Here is a 17,187-nt window from a genome sequence, read left to right on the forward strand (position 1 = left end):
AAAGCTAGCTACTGGACAAAGGTGATTTAAATTCAGTCCTGCTCAGGGATTACTAGAAGTCACTTCCAGTTGAAGATTTTAATAGGACTGAGAGGAGAGAGTATAAATTCAGATCTGTCTGTGGTGAGAATTTGGAATTAGCTTACTTTAATTCAGTTAGGAAAATAAATTAATGTTAATTTAAAATTAGTCAAGATGTTACTCCCAAGAAATCTAAAAGTAATTCATTTTTTGATTCATTTTCGTGGTGCTAATTGGATATAAAACAGCATGCAATTATTACCCATACACCCATGACCAGAGTGAAGAAAAATCATCTCCCACCCCATGGAACCTGGTACCTTTTCAAGTAGGTTGATACATAGGTAGAAGGAGCAACTGTCTGTGGAGTTTCACTTCCCTTTGCTTCATCCCTCCACAGCTGCCGTGTATACGAACCACTCCTCACTAGATTAACAGCTGATTCTCTGTAGAGGCATGAAAGAAAAATAAAACAAAGCACTGATTCCTACCACCAGTTTTGTCCACGATACAATGCAAACTGGGAGGGGTGCCTGGGAGGCTCAGTTGGTTAAGCATCTGCCTTTGGCTCAGGTCATGATCTCAGGGTCCTAGAATCAAGCCCCACATCAGGCTCCCTGCTCAGCGGGGAGTCTGCTTCTCCCTCGGTGGGGGGGGGGGGGGGGGGGGGGGGGGGGTGTTGGGAGAGAAGAGCCAGGGACAGAAACTGTAATATGATGGCTAAAGAAATAGACACACTTTTCAAGTGATACTTGGTTTTATATAAACCTGTTTTCTGTATACATAGAGAATGGGTCAAGTATTACTACTGCCTGCTTTCTTTTATCAACTTCAAAGCCAACTAACTTCAACAGGTACCAAATCCTTATATCAAAGGTCTCCAATTCTTTGGTAATGAGAACTCACTTTTGTTTCTCCTTTAAAGGGCTTTACAAAGCCAACAGGTTGTTCATAAGTAAGCAGAGAAGAGGATGATGGGGAAGATGAGGAAGTCTGTCACAAGGGAAAGAGGTAACTAGCACAGAGGAGGAAAAGAGAAGAACCTGCTAGAAGTCTACTTAGTGTTATAAATAAAAGTCGTCCAGGAAAGGGCTGTAGTAGGATTTCTAATTCACAAATGTTCACTCAGGGCCTTTGCGACCAAAGCTGCGGCTCTCCAGAGCAGTCCTTCTCAAACTTCAATGTGCATTTGAATGACCTAGAGAATTTTTGTTAAAACCCAAGTTCTAATTCAGCAGGTCTGAGGTGGGGCCTGAGATTCTGCATTTTTAACATGCTTCCAGGTGAAACCAATGCTGCTGGTTGGGAAGACCACACCTTAAAAAGCAAGGTTCTCGATCAGGTTCTGTTCTGAGATGCAGCAATACCTCAAAATCCTCACATTCATTTTAACTGATGAGGAAGACTTGAAATTTTATGTACATACACATTAGAAGTTGATCACTAATTAAATAACAATACCTTTAGTGTTTACCATGGAATAGGTCGTGTGCTAGGCACTAGGGGTCCCTGAGAAAACAGACATAGACCCTACCTTTACAGAGCCTGCTGGTGTACTAAAACAAATTCACCCTTGGAAGGGCTGGGGAAGACTTCCTAAAGACAGTAAGACCCAAGCTGAAGTGAGAGCCTGAGGGGCGAAGGGCAAAGCAAGAGAGCAAGGGCTGGGAGGAGCTCTAAGCAGAAGGAATAAACAATTCATAATGTGCTAAGGGCACCTGCGGAGAGATGGCTGCAGAGCGATGGCCAAGGCATCACTATGCCTAGGAAAGTTACAGAGGACCATCTTTTGGACTGCATTAGGATTACCTGTTCTCCTTTTCTTCAATGTCACTCGTGCTGCTGAGCTTCCGGGGCGCTAGTGAACTAAAATAGCTTTTGTTTTCTCTCTCCTGTAAAATCAAAACAAGTAAAACACAGAGAAGGTACAATACTGACATGGTGTAACATTCTGGGTAAAAAAAGCAGAGATCAATACACCTATATCATCTTATTTCTAGATCCAATACCAATTCTGGTTTGAGTGGTATTACAAAAGGTTACCTTTCAAAGGCTAATTCCTACCTCTCCTCCATTAAAAGACCAATATACAGGGAAATAATTCTCATGGGAAAGGCCAAAACGATCAAAAAAGGAAAACAGCAGCACAAATTTCACAAAGCCAACAGCCCTGCCAAGAGAGATGGAGACTTTGAAAAGCCACAAACAGAAAGCTCCACTCTAAAGTTCTTAATGAAATAAGCCTTATTTCTTCCCCAGCCTATCTTCTCTTTGAAATGCAGCTTCATGCACAACAAATATGCTGCAGAATTCATCCAACCAATATGACTCATCTCCTTGAGGAGTCTCCAGAAACAATATTGAGCAGGGGACTAAGGTTACAGGGCAGACCTGACCCCAGAGAAGAGCATCAGGTAAGCCCTAGAAAATCTGGAACCAAAAGAAATAAAAATGCACTGATCTTGGATGATTATGTGGATGAGCTGTTATACATCTAGTAATGAAAGAAATAAGGCATTTAAACATTTTTTTCTAAGTGCTAATTTGCCTGAGCTTCATTAGGATCGAAAGTCCGGCTAAGGAACTTTGCTTCCAAACACTGAAACAATAAATTACTGGTATTGGTTCAAGGGAACCTTAGGCCATGTCCAAATTTTCATGTTTCTGACTAAATTTATTTTATTTTATTTTATTATTTATTTGCCCTACGTAAGGAGGGTAAGGAAGAATGAACATAAGATATGCCAAAAGATAAAAGGTTTTTCTTTTTTGGCCGAGTAATAATAGCAAGCAAATAGCTAACTGATTAAACTATCAATGTGCCATCTCCCTTTAAAGACTTTGTACTTCCAGAATCAAATCAGGGACTAGAACACACTTTCATTTGCTCCTGAGACTGAATTTTCACAGACGGGAACTGCCCAGGAACTCCCCCGTACCCTGCCTAAACTGCACCTTATCTTTGTTGTCCAGCAGAGCAGAAATCCGAGGGCTTGATGATGACCGGTAGATAGAAGAGCCTCGGTCCCTTAGAGCTTCCCTAGAATTGGCCACCTCACTCAGCATGTTCTGGCTGCCAGTTTTTCTGAGTCCCAGTCTCCACGAAGAAGGAGATTCATCTTTGGGCTCTTCCGGCTTATTAAAAAGGCTGGAGGAGAACTATGAGGGAAGAAGCAAAGAAAAGAAAAGAAAAGGGAAAAAAAAAAAAAAGGTCCTGATGATTCTTTTCAGCCTATTTGCCTTTTCCCACACTGACTAAGTTCAGTGAGGCAACATAAGGCAGTACAAGAACAAATACATGGCAGGCTTTCTGCCAATGTTCCCTTCCTCACCTGGCAGATGCTAATAACCGCTCAAGACTGCCCTTCTCCCTGAGCCAGAAATAGTCTCAGATTCTTAACAGTGCTCCTACTGACAGAGTTGCTCTCTGAGAAATTAAACACTATTTGCTCTCTTAGCAATGAGTACTGACCTAGAACACCAGGAGATCCACGTTCTAGTAAAAATATCTTCTCTTGCTTGACTCACTGTGTAACTATAAATGGGACATTTTACTTCTCTAGGTCTCAACATACTCACCTGTAAAATGGTGATAATGAGCTTAATTCCTCCTCATAATATGTGGAGACTAGAAAACACAATGAGCCAATGTATAAGTATGTTTTAAGGTACTGTGATAAGACTGTGGTAAGCTGACTTAAGTTAATACTAATAAAAATACTAAAACTCACTCCATTCAAATTCTAATTGCTTATTTCAAGAAAATAGTTTATTTGATCTTGAGCAGCAGTTCCAAGTGTTTCAGATTTCACCGAGCAGCAAAATTAAAAAAGAAGAAAAATGGTAGAAGTCATAGAGTTGCCATCTTTTAGATTTTGCCAGGAGAACATCTTTCAAAAACTTGCTTACCATTTTCAACACTATCATTTCATTAAAAAAAGAAAAACATTTTAACCTCAGAAAAGAAAGCTTTCTGGAAAGCTTACATAACTTACATAACTGCCATAAACCACAGAAAACATGATAGACTAGTGTTAACCAACAAACACCAGTCTGAAGTAACTGGTCTTTAGAACTGCAGTCAACAGTCCATTCCTGGGATCTGGGGGACCTCTGTAAGATGGCTTTGGTCTTACTCCAGTTATCAGGCCACCTTTACTGCCTGGTATAGTGAAAATGCAATAAACACTAAATCACTCGTCTCCAGCTCACATTCAGATTTTCTCTTTTAATTAGTTATCTGAATATATATATTTATGTACTCCTTCCAGCTGTAGAGGCTCAATCATGTCAGCTCTTTATAAGCCACCCTGACTCTGAGAGTCACACACACACTCTCTCTCTTTCAAAAATAAAACAAAAAAATAAAATAAAAGAAATTAAAAGAAAGCAAGAAGTCCAGTCACACCTAGAAGCAGTGGGAGTATGTGAGGTACAGCTAAATGCCGGAGTGAGGAGTGAGGTCTGTGTCCTATCTGAGACATCTCTACAGATTCAAAGTGATGCTCTTGGGAATAAATAAGCAGCCAGGGCTTGTTTCCTCATCTCCACAATGATACCATAATCCTGTCTTTTTAATTCATGAGGCACTAAGAAGATCAGTAAGTTAGTATCTATAAAACCATGGAGTTTTTTCAACAGCTTTCTTCCCAAGAACTCATTATCAATTCTTAATCTCAAAACTAATTGTATCCTTTGTAGAGCAAAGTCATTATTCAACTCTGTCTCACTGACTAGAAGCCTATAGCTTCTCAGAAGCCTGGGCCAAACTGCAGGAGGAGGTGTCTCTGGTACCTCAGCAAGTTCTTTCTACCCCTGCTCTCTACTCATTATGAGTACTACCAAGACTTTACTTATAAAAGTAAAATTTTAAACAAGATGTAAAAAAAAAAAAAGGACATAAGTCATCAAATCAATTAATACTGAATGCTAGGGGCGCCTGGGTGGCTCAGTCGTTAAATGTCTGCCTTCAGCTCAGGTCATGATCCCAGGGTCCTGGGATCGAGCCCCCCATTGGGCTCCCTGCTCTGCGGGAAGCCTGCTTCTCCCTTTCCCATTCCCCCTGTTGGTGTTCCCTCTCTCGCTGTCTCTCTCTCTGTCAAATAAATAAATAAAATCTTTAAAAAAAAAAATACTGAATGCTAGCTATCTTCCTAACCCAGTCTGAGCTTTATATATACTTACCTACTTAGCCGTAGATACGAAGAAAATAAGCAATGGACAAAATTCTTTGGTCCCAGATCACTATATCCTATGTTATCTAAACACATTGTACCCAAATTTGTTTGGTGATGGATTTATAGCTTTTGCGGGCAATGTTATAAAAGCAATGTTTGTGCACAACCCCGCCCCCATCCATACCTTGAAGTTCTAATCCCCATTGTGACTATAATATTTGGCGGTAAGGTGGCTGTCTGCAAACTAGGAAGAGATTCCTCACTAGGAACTGACTCAGCTAGCCCCGTGTGACACAGTTAGTCCCGTGATCTTGGATAGCCCAGCCTCCGGAATTGGGAGAAATAAATTTCTGTTGTTTAAAGCCACCTGGTTGGTGGTATTTTGTTATGGCAGCCTAAGCTGACTAGGACAGGCAAGATGTATCTGTATTATCTTGCAAGAATGTATCTTTAAGGCCTTTCAAACTGTATATAACCATAGTAGGAGAAATATAATATTCAAATTAGTTCCAAAATACTCACTCTCCTAGCTGAAGAAGCAGAGAAGGTATTCTGAGCCGGTGGTGGTATCTGTTCCGTGATAATACTCTTGCTTTCAGAGTTGGAATGGTTGACAATGGCTTCTGGCTTTTTATCTATTATTTAAGACAAGAGAAGCAACAAGTGCAAGTATGAAAACCTTATCTGTGTGTATGCATGTACTTTTCTGCTAACAGAAAAGGTTTACCCATATCAAAACAGATTATTAGGGCCATGTAATGCTTGGACTCAAACTAAAATAAAATCTCTAGCAAAGTTGCCAAAAGGAAATAAACTCAATGGTAAAATTCCTTTCTTGGTAGGTTCCAATTCCCACATATGTAACTGAAAACTTTCTCCACATTATGTATCATATATAAAATTTGTCAGTAAGTACGTAATAAGAATCTACTCTGTTTTGGGATATTGGGCAGGAAAAACCAGATAGATCTTGCTTTCTAGGTAATTATAATCAAGACATGAGATAAGATGCATAATGATAATAGTAACAATAGAAGATCATATATAAGTTAGGTGCTAAATTGGGTGAGTTGGATCAACGGGGCTTTATGAGTTCAGAGTAAATCCTCTGAGGGAGGAAACAACAAGGAAAGATGCCATAGAGAAAATTGGAAGACAAATACCGACTGGCAGGAGGAAGAAAGGGTATGAGTAATGAATCAGAAATCAAAATATACACATCTGTTGGTCAGTAAATTTAAGTCTAAGCAGGCCTAATTTAAGCAGGCCTAATTAAAGTAATGAATATTCTTGGGATTACAATAGGAAATAAAGGTAGAAAGGATTACAGAGGATATTGTGAGTTAAACTACAGAAGTGTAGTAGGTAAACCCTCTTAATAAATAACAGTAGTCCATGTTATAGGGCCATCGAGTGGAAACCCCGTCTGTCTCGTTCACTGCTACGTCAGTGCCTGCACCTAGTAGGTGTGGTGGGGCCTTCTGATCTATGTACTCTGGAAACAGGGCCCCAGAGTAATCCACCTATGAATTACATGACAAATTTATGCCACGTTTTAGCTGTGTGACACTGGGCAAAATTTACTTAACATATATGAACCTTTCTTTTCTCACTGATTAATCAGGAATTTTAATTCTTACCAAGAGTTGCTATAAAGTCTAGAGATAATGTTTTTAAATTGCATCATTCAATGTCTGGCCATAATAAGTCCCTAGTAAACAGTAATTTATTATTAATGTTATTTCTTGTGGTTATTATGAATATTCAAGGCATTCTTTCAATATTATCTGAATATTTCTAACCCCAAGAAGTATACCTTACTACCAAATGTGACAGATCATTATAGTAAGAACTCCCAATGAATCTATACCCCTGTGTAGTGGCCTCTCAGATTGACTCTGGGCTTGGCAATGTGACTCTCTATGGCCACTGGGATATTAGTAAAGTGACACAAGGAGAGGCTTGGAAAGTGCTTGTGCACTGAACCTTGCCCTCTCGTCTTGTGGAATCCAGCCGCCGTGTGAAGAAGCAGGGGAGAGTCCGCTTGATGAACACGGCCCACTTGCCTCAAACATCCTAACCAACTACCAGAAAGGTGAGTAAGGCCATCTGGGACCAGCCAGCCCCCAGCTGACTTACCAACTGACCACTAACACGTGAGTAAGCCCAGTATTACCACACGGAGAAAAGAAAAGCCATCCCAGTGAAGCCCTTCCCAAATTGCCAACCCATAGAATTGGGTTTATATAAATAGTTGCTTTAAGCACCACTAAATTTGAGGATGGCTTGTTATTTAGCAATAGATAACTAATATACCAAATGTTTAAGTCAAATAAATAAAAGAAAGGGGAAAACAGAAATCCAAATCAAACTGTTTACATTCACCCCAAAAGAGAATTAGTATTCTTCACAACTACATTTATATGTAAGACATATGAAAACTGTCATTTTATGAGGTTGTATCTGTGAATCTTTAAAAACAGGATAAATGCATTCAACAAATACTTGTTCAGTACATACATAATGTGTCGGGCATCACTTGGAAAGGTTTAGACATAATCCAGTTCCCCATATTTTTCCAATAAACATTTATATATAATGTATATTTATAGGGACCTACCATATAGAAGGCCCAGTGCTAGGCATTATGGAAGACAGAAAGATAAACAAGACACACAATACATTTCAGTGCTTCTGAAACTTGCTGGTAGGGGAAGAAGAGAGGAGATGAGAAACAAACAGAAATAACGCTACTACTAGGTAATGTAAGTAATATAAAAGAGGTTCAAACAAATAGCTACCAGTCAGAGGAGGGGAGAAAGCTTGTATCTGTGATGATAAGGCTTCATAACGGAAGCTGACTTAAGCTGGGCTTTGAAATATGAGTAAAACTTCAACGGGCAGAAAGGAGCAGGGAAGCGTGCTGGAACCATCTAGCTTCTGCCTACATCAGGCTACAGAAACTGCTGAGATTACCAGACTCCCTAAATGCTGTCTCTTTCTTGACCTCTCCCTTCCCACTCCTACCCTGGCTTTTCTTTCTTTCTTTTTAGGATTTTATGTATTTGACAGAGAGAGAGAGCATGCACAAGCAGGGGGAACGGAAGGCAGAGGGAGAGGCAGGTGGAGGGAGGAGGAGAAGCAGGCTCCCTGCTAAGCAAGGAGCCTGACATGGGGCTCGATCCCAGGACCCTGGGATCATGACCTGAACTGAAGGCAGACGCTTAACCGACTGAGCCACACAGGCAGCCCCTACCCTGGCTTTTCTGATGCAGAAACACATATCCTGGTTTTCCTCAACCTCCCTGACCATACCTTCTTTGCCTCTTTTTACCTCCTAAACAGAGCATGCCCCACGATTCTTTTTTGTACATCTTTTCTCTACAATCTTTCCCTTGGGAAATCTTGTCCTTTTCCACACCTTTAGCTTCCACCTTTTAGGCAGATAATTTCCACATTTCACTTTGCCCCTGCTACTCTGAGGAGTCTCAGATCAAAGTCAGGATCTCAGGCACACCACTTGCCAGCTATGAGACCCAGTTTGCCTTACCCCTTACAGGGTCAATTTCCCACTCTAAAATGTGGTGATAATACATCCCTCAGGGTGTGGTTGTAAGTACACTGTAGAGTAAAAAGCACTACCCAAATGTAAAGTGTTGTTATAATCCCGCAAACTAAATATAATCTTTCTTACTAGTGAATACCATTGACAACATTTATCTCTCTCATGTGGCATGTATTTTATTCATGTATATGCCTTCCTATTCCCCTGTATATCCTAGATGTATCCAACAAAAAGCATTTAATGAATGTGAATGCTTGTCCTGTGTCGGGCATCATGCAGAGACCTAGGAGTAAATGATAAACCTAGAGTTCTCAGCTGAAATGGTGAGTGTTACAACAGAGATAAGTATGAAGTGCTAGAGGGATACAGACACGGGAGCAATTATCATGGGGTGGGGGAACAGTGAAGTGGTCCACTGCTTTTCACTTTTTTTATACAGGAAAACCTAAAGAAAGGCTTCTTCATCCTGGTAAATCCTATAGCTTAAAACAGAAATCACTCAATAAGCATTTGATGGTCAAAAAAGAATTTTAAGGTGCAAATAAATGTTCAGGGGTAGGAAAGCTCAGGGCATGTTTGGGGAAACCAAGCAATGCAGCTTGGCTAGTAGATGACACTGCCTATGGATAGCACTGGAAAGGTCAGCTGGAGATATGTTATGAAAGATCTTGAAGGTCAGGTTACAGGACTTGGGATTTATTCTACAGGCAAAGATGGGAGTGGGGAAGGTGGTCATAGATGGCTTCTGGACAGAGGTGTAGTATAACCTAAGGGTGCTGTGGGTGTTTTACTCCAACAGCAATGTAGAGATGGGTTGCAGGGACCAGAGACCTGAGGCATGGGTACATATCACAAAGCAATTATAGTAGTTCAGGTAGCTCCCTCCCATTTTTCTAATACCTTGGTAGTTAACAAAGTGATCTAGCACAGAGCAAGACCAAATAGAAATACTTGAAAGCTTAAGACATGTAAGTCCTTAATAAATAATAAAAACATAAAAAAGATGAACATTTATAAATTTTGATAGGTATTACACTAGCATTTCCAGAGCAAGCTGTGCCTGCTTAATAACAGAAATTCAAGGCTCCATGAGTAAAAGATCATCTCCTATGCTATAAACTTAGTTGGTGCCTATCTTCTCTACACAATCAATGGTCTCTAATTTCCTTTGGTGACATTCAATGAGCTAATACTAATACGACTAATACAAGCCAGTGAGGGTAGGACACATGTACTGTAAAAATCTTAGTTATCATTAACTTCCAATTATCCATGAGAGCTATTCTGTTGCAGGTGAACCGCTACTCAGTAAAACCCAGTATGTCTTTTCTCAGTGTTTGCCAGACCGTATATCAAAACCTATGGCTGCTTCTACAGCTTGTGGATCTGACCATGTCCAGCACCTCACTCTCACTATTGGGTTTCCTGTCTTGCCATACAATAAACTTAAGAAGTGTCATATGAAGTATATATATATTAATAACAGTCATAAAGGTAAATATGATTTTGTTCCTTCTTCAATCCCCACCTCAGGAATTGAAGGAGCTTCATATAATCAGAAGGAAAATGAAAAGATCTTGGGATTTTGTTTAGGGAATCAGATCAACCTGAGAACTAAATGCAAATTTTCACCAGCTAGTTAAAGATACTTAACCAAATATGACTCTGAAAGATCTCACCTCCTCAGTCTCTTAGCATACTGAATTTTGGAATCTGGTCTCTACACCCTACCAAACTGAGGTCAGACAGTTGGCTCCTTTACACAAGAATTTCTGGGGGGCTCCTGGGGGGCTCCTGGGTGGCTTAGTTGGTTGAGTGTCTGACTCTTGATTTCCACTCAGGTCATGATCTCAGGGTTGTGGGATCAAGCCGCCAGTAGAGCTCCACGCTCAGTGCGGAGTCAGCTTGAGATTCTCTCCCTCTCCCCCTCCCCGCCTGCTTGCAGGCCCATGCATGGGCACTCTAAATCAATCAATCAATCAATCCATCCATCCATCTTTTTTTTTAAAGGAATTTTTTTGTGCGCCTTATCATATGGCTACATAGAAACCAATACACATATTCTAACCTAGCTCATAGCTTTTACAACCAAGTTTTTACTCAAAATTTGGTATCTTATCTTTGAAAACGAAACTTAAAGAACTTAAAGCTCTTTTTGGAGCCCTCTGAGGCCTCCTAGCTCTGACAAGCAGTGATCTCCTTGCATTATGGAAACAGAGGATCTTTACTATGAATATCTTTACATTACCTCCTTCCTTCTCAGTTTCTGACTCAGAAGCTTCATCTTCACCTTCCTCCTCCTCTGAGCTGGAGCTGCTAGACTCTTTGCTTTCCTCCTCCATTTCTTGGGACTTGGGTACCTCTTCTTCATAAAGCATCTTCTCTTTGCTAAATTAAAGATGACAATTTGAGGGTAACTCAGAAACGGCAAACTATTTAAGTTCACTGACAATCAAGCATAAGGAGAACAAGTCTATAAACCTCTGTGTAGAAGCAATAACAGAAATACTTCAAATCCTTCTTTACATTCTTCTGAATCCTTGGGTTTTTGCAGACTAAGGTTCAGTATTTGACTTTAGAGTATGACTTAAGTGGATCTAGCCTGTTTAACACACAGGAAAAAGGAGGGCTATGAATCTTGACAGTGATAAGGCCGGTAAATATTTTTAAAAAGTCATTTAACAAATGTTTACTGAATGTTTATTACCTGCCGGGAATCATGCTAGGCCCTGGTACAGTGGTAAACAAAACACACATGGTCCCTGAGTTCACAGAACTTAGAGTTAGGGATGTAACTAGGACTAGGAACCCATAAGCTGGGGGAAAAATGTTGTACACTGTCTCAATTAATTTCTAAATTTAAAACACATTCACCCGGGGCACCTGGGTGGCTCAGTTGGTTGAGCATCAGCCTTTGGCTCAGGTCCTGAAACCAGGGTCCTGGGATTGAGCCCCCCGTCCCCTGCATCAGGCTCCCTGCTCATCAGGGAGTCTGCTTCTCCCTCCCCTTCTGCCCCTCCCCCTGCTCATGCTCACACACTCTCTCTCAAATAAATAAATAAAATCTTAAAAATAAATTAAAAAAAAAACACATTCACCCACCCTCAGTGTCTCCCCCATATATCAATGCCACCTCTTTGTCCCTCAAACATACCACATGTTTAAAGATCATTTGGCTTAAATCAAACACAGTTTCTTTCCTGTATAAATTCTCAAGCTATGTCATACACACATATGCAGCCAAACACAGCAGAGCTCATCCCATTTCTCAAGTCCTGAACGTCTTACTTCTTAAAAAGTCCACTCTGCAACTTGCTGTTCAGGTCTGACTCAATGAGCTTATTCCGTGTCTCTTTTTCACTTCGAAGCTGGAAATTGGAAAAACAGAGAGGAAAGGGAAGAAGTTGACTATTGGTAAAAATCAGCAGTGATGAGAAGAACTCAAAATGGTACTGTCATTCTGAAAAAAACAAGACCAATACCAAAAGGGGAAGAAAGAACTGAGAAAAAGAGAAACGCATCAGTTGGGTCTCCTTACAAGATAATGACAAAGAAAAATCCTCATCCAAGGTAAAAGAAAAACCACAGTGTTAGAGCTTCAATAAAACTGCTCATATCAAATATCCAAACCCAATCTTCAAAAAACCCTGGCTTCTAGTGCAGGCCGGCTGGCTCATTCAGAAGACCATGTGACTCTTGATGTGGGGGTTGTGACTTCAAGCCCCACGTTGGGTGTTGAGAGATTACTAAAAAAAAATAAGTAAACTTAAAAAAGAAAAAAAAAAAAAAAGCCTGGCTTCTGATGGATTAAAAAAAAAGGGAAGGAACTTTGAAAAAATTTTTTATGGCCACATACCGAATTAGGTTAGCAATAGTTCTCAAGAAAAAAACAGGTACCGGGACGCCCGGGTGGCTCAGTTGGTTAAGCGACTGCCTTCGGCTCAGGTCATGATCCTGGAGTCCCGGGATCGAGTCCCGCATCAGGCTCCCTGCTCGGCAGGGAGTCTGCTTCTCCCTCTGACCCTCTTCCCTCTCGTGCTCTCTGTCTCTCATTCTCTCTCTCAAATAAATAAATAAAAATAAAATCTTTAAAAAAAAAAAAAAAAAAACAGGTACCAAAGGGGAAATAAGTCCCTAGAATAAATTGTCTGGTATTTAGATACATGCTCTAGACAAAATGAGTTTATATTCCTGGACCCAAAAGTTATGCAGGGAGCAAAGATAAGCACCATTCCCAGTGCAGAAATGTTATTTACTGAAAATATTATTTATGTTCAAAAACCAAACCACGCTGGGTAAGGGATACATAGAAACTCTCTATTATTTTCGCAACTTCTTCATGGGTCTAAAAATTATTTCAGAATGACAAGTTTAAAACACAACAAAAACTGAACTAAACAAAGCATATATCTTAGGAAGGCCAATGCTGTTAGATAATAACCCCAGTACTCTGTGTGGTGAGTCCCAAGTTTTAGCCTAGATTCCACAGCTCACCAAAGAAAACAAGATGAACTGTTAAGTTGTGTTTGTCTGAGCTTTATATAGGCAATTGTTCCACTAAGCCTTGAAGTAACGGGGATCTTCACTCTACCAGTCCAGACGTGGTGCTGAACATGTGTGAGGTGAGATCCGGCTGATCTGTCCCACCAGTGAACTCCATTGTTATTTTTTTCAGAACTGCTCTAAGTTTCTCTCCTTTGTCTAAACTTGAGTTCACATGCCCTGAGCCACAATTCATGCAAAGAAAAACACAAAGGAAAGCTAGTGATTTTTTTCTGTCCTACTCTATTCAGACATCAGCCCTGATCATCAGTAGCTGATCTTTATTCTCCTTGTCCAAATTAATCATCCCACTTACACATAGAAAAAGTGAATTATTCACTGTTTATCTGGATATTGGGTGGGTTTTTCCTTCTGCAGTCTGTACATGGGTACAATACTTAGGTAGTTCTCCTACATAGCACCAAGCAACAGAATGGTACGTGCAAGCCAACAATAAAAGATTTAAAATGAGAAGGGAGAGGAGGATTGGGGCACCTGGGTGGCTCAGTTGGTTAGAAGACTGCCTTTGGCTTGGGTCATGATCCTGGAGTCCCGGGATCGAGTCCCGCATCGGGCTCCCTGCTTGGCTGGGGGTCTGCTTCCCCCTCTGCCCTCTTCCCTCTCATGCTCTGTCTCTCATTCTCTCTCTCTCTCAAATAAATAAATAAAATCTTAAAAAAGAGAAGGGAGAGGAGGATTGAATTCTGGATATCTGATGAATCCTGAGTAAGTATGAATCACTGGCCAAGTACTGTCCAATACCAAAAGACAGGTTTAGTTTTATGGCCTTGTTTGCTTTGTAAGAAAGAAGTATATTCCTTCCTGTAATGAATTTACTTTAAATAAACATGCCCTTTCAGTCAATAAGAGGAGAAAAAAGCTATGAGATGTCCTCTACCCTGGTACTCCCTATTTGGAAAAAACTCTGATTTGAATATACCACATTCATTTCCTAGAACTCAAGGGTAATAATTACTTTGTTGTTCACATCATTTTTGACTTTCAGCTGCTTGAAGGCTATCTTATAATGAGTAAACTTTAACAACAATGGTGTCTGGGATATTTTCTAACAGACTGTTGCTAGTCCCTGAAGTGAACAATTATCATCTCTGGAATGTAGATATGTCCATTTCAGCTCTCAGGAGACATAACTAAAACAAGGGATGAGATACCCGCACTGTTATAAAAGCTTTTAAAAGCATTAACCAAAGACTTACCACATTCTGCTTCTTCTGGAGCATCTCCAAGTGCTCCACAAGACCCTCATCAGCCACATCAAATGGTGTCTGGCCCTGGCAGAGAAAAGGGGGTACCATGATCAAAAGAAAATAGAAGTAGTGATTTTGTGACTTCATCAGAGAACTATTCAATACTCATTTTATGCCTTTGTTCCAGTGAGAGCTGCTTCCCTAACTTATCTACTCTACATTATAATAATGCCTTCATCTATCACAGAGAAAACGTAACAAGAAACAGCATGTCTGTTCGGGAACCTGGGTAGCTCAGTTGGTTAAGCGTCTGACTCTTGATTTTGGCTCAAGTCATGATCTCAGCGTTGTGAGATTGAGCCCCACATCAGGCTCTGTGCGTGGAACCTACTTAAGATTCTGTACTACCTCCCCCCCTTACCCACTCACACTCTCTTCCTCTAAAACAAAGCAAAACACATCAAGTCCTTTAAATACATGTTTTTATATTTAATAAAACAGTATCGAGGAAATCACCACATTATCTCTAATGCTTACTGCCTCTTGGCATATAATCAATTGAAATCTCTACTTGTGCCTGTTCTAAAAGGGTCTTAATTTCTATAATAAATTCAATAAGGGGCTTTTAAAAGCCTCAGAACGGGGTCCAGGGCACATGTGCACTGAAGGTTAAGTCACAGCAGTTATCTCCCTTCAAGTGAGAGAAGGGTGTCTCTTTCAGGAAACATCAGCACAGTTCAGGACCATAACCCATAAACTGGGGATGAAAGCTGGGTTCAGGAGAGATGTGAAGCAGATGAGAACATCTACTAAATAAAAAGCCATGTCTCTGGATTCCTAAAAAAAACTCACTAGGTGTAGGGATAGGAGTTCTAGGGCCTCTGAAGTTGCTTGAAGTGAGGCTGAATAACTATTTTCAGCCAGACTCAAGGATCTTTGTCATTACAGTGTTTTTTTTTAATGACTGGATGAGAGTAGAATTCAGCTATCAAAAGTCTTTGAATTAAAAATAAAGTAAAATAAAATCTTTCATACTTCACCAGAGAGAGCAACCTTAGGATTTCCCAATGCTCATTTTTCCCAAGGGCAAATATCTTTTTTTCCTATTTATTTTAGGGGCTTCAACATAAATAGAATCAGAATGCTGATCAGTAGAGTTTTATTTTACATAGCAAACATCTCTGTGTTGATAATGGGGCAGGGGGGAAGGGGGAGGGTGCAGGGAACAGAGCCATAGCTACCTGTGATGTATATTTCCCCAGACAGTAAGCCTGGCCATTTAACTGAGACTTTAAGCCTTTTGTTCTAGAGACCCAGATACCAATTTCACTGCCCTTTTAGAGGGTCAGGCATACTAACCAGTTTGTTCCTGATATCCATGTCACAGAGTGCTTCTGCCAGGATGGAGCAAGCATCCTTCACTCCCCAGTGTGCAGCAGCATGGAGGGGAGTCCAGCCATCATAATCCTGAACATTGAGTTCATAGCCAGCCTGGATTAAAAGTCTAAGAAGAAAACCCCAAACAAGACACTTATACCCTCTATATTACAGTTTTCTGCCAAATAAACTATCACTGAATTGATATTCACTTTGGCCCTGAACCACCGGGAAACTGTGATTACTTCTGTCCTCTAAGGCACAGCTCGGGCTTCACGGTTCCTACACTGAGAACCTATCACAGAGAGCAGTTATCAACCCGCTCTGAAAGGTCAGAGTGTATTTCCTAGGGTACATCCATGTGACACCACACAAGAGGGGTATTTAGAAAGGTGTATCCCTTTGAGATTCACCACAGCCTGATTAAATTTGCCAAACCACACAACCTGTTACAAGGTGTGTTTTCCATTTCCTAGTGCAGGTAGGAAAGAACATCTAAAATGAGAACTCCCATCAACAGTGTCAGAGGGTCCCGTTTCTCCACATCCTCGCCAACACTTGTTGTTTCCTGCTGTGTTAATTTTTGCCATTCTAACTGGTATAAGGTGGTATCTCAATGTGGTTTTGATTTGAATTTCCCTGATGGCTAACGATGTTGAACATTTTCACCCAATGTTCATAGCAGCAATGTCCACAATAGCCAAACTGTAGAAGGGCCGAGATGCCCTTCAACAGATGAATGGATAAAGAAGATGTGGTTCATATATACAATGGAATATTACTCAGCCATCAGAAAGGATGAATACCCACCATTTGCATAGACATGGATGGAACTGGAGGGGATTATGCTAAGTGAAATAAGTCAAGCAGAGAAAGACAATTATATGGTTTCACTCATATGTGGAACGTAAGCAATAGCATGGAGGACAATAGGGGAAGGAAGGGAAAACTGAAGTGGGGGAATCAGAGAGGGACTAACCATGAGAGACTCTGGACTCCAGGAAACAAACTGAGGGTTTTGGGGTGGGGGGAAATGGAATAGCCAGGTGATGGGGATTAAGGAAGGCACGTGTTGTGATTAGCACTGGGTGTTATACCCAACTAATGAATCACTGAACACTACATCTGAAACTAATGATGTACTGTATGGTGGCTAACTGAACATGAAAGAAAGAAAAAGAAGGGAGGGAGGGAGGGAGAGAGAGAGAGAGAGAGAGAGAAAAAGAAAGAAAGAAAGAAAGAAAGAAAGAAAGGAAGGAAGGAAGGAAGGAAGGAAGGAAGGAAGGAAGGAAGGAAG

General features: G+C 40.6%; 1 protein-coding gene across 8 annotated transcripts in view; it reads right to left on the reverse strand.

Moving 5' to 3' along the window:
- PPP1R12B (protein phosphatase 1 regulatory subunit 12B) overlaps nt 1–17,187 on the reverse strand; it is a 212,591-nt gene that overhangs the window by 129,604 nt on the left and 65,800 nt on the right. For all 8 annotated transcript variants that reach the window (XR_004680222.1, XM_035010308.1, XM_035010307.1 and 5 more), the window contains exons 5-12: nt 15,873–16,017; nt 14,523–14,597; nt 12,052–12,131; nt 11,012–11,151; nt 5,721–5,833; nt 2,977–3,180; nt 1,831–1,913; nt 342–467 (exon numbers count right to left, since the gene is read on the reverse strand). Coding sequence is in view for 7 of the 8 variants with exons in the window: in XM_035010308.1 (XP_034866199.1) it covers nt 342–467; nt 1,831–1,913; nt 2,977–3,180; nt 5,721–5,833; nt 11,012–11,151; nt 12,052–12,131; nt 14,523–14,597; nt 15,873–16,017 (966 nt within the window). In the remaining variant the exon portion in view is untranslated. The remainder of the gene's footprint in view (nt 1–341; nt 468–1,830; nt 1,914–2,976; nt 3,181–5,720; nt 5,834–11,011; nt 11,152–12,051; nt 12,132–14,522; nt 14,598–15,872; nt 16,018–17,187) is intronic.

This window comes from Mirounga leonina, unplaced genomic scaffold (genome assembly GCF_011800145.1).
Source record: "Mirounga leonina isolate KUSES-001 unplaced genomic scaffold, KU_Mleo_1.0 Mir_154, whole genome shotgun sequence".
NCBI lineage: Eukaryota > Metazoa > Chordata > Mammalia > Carnivora > Phocidae > Mirounga > Mirounga leonina.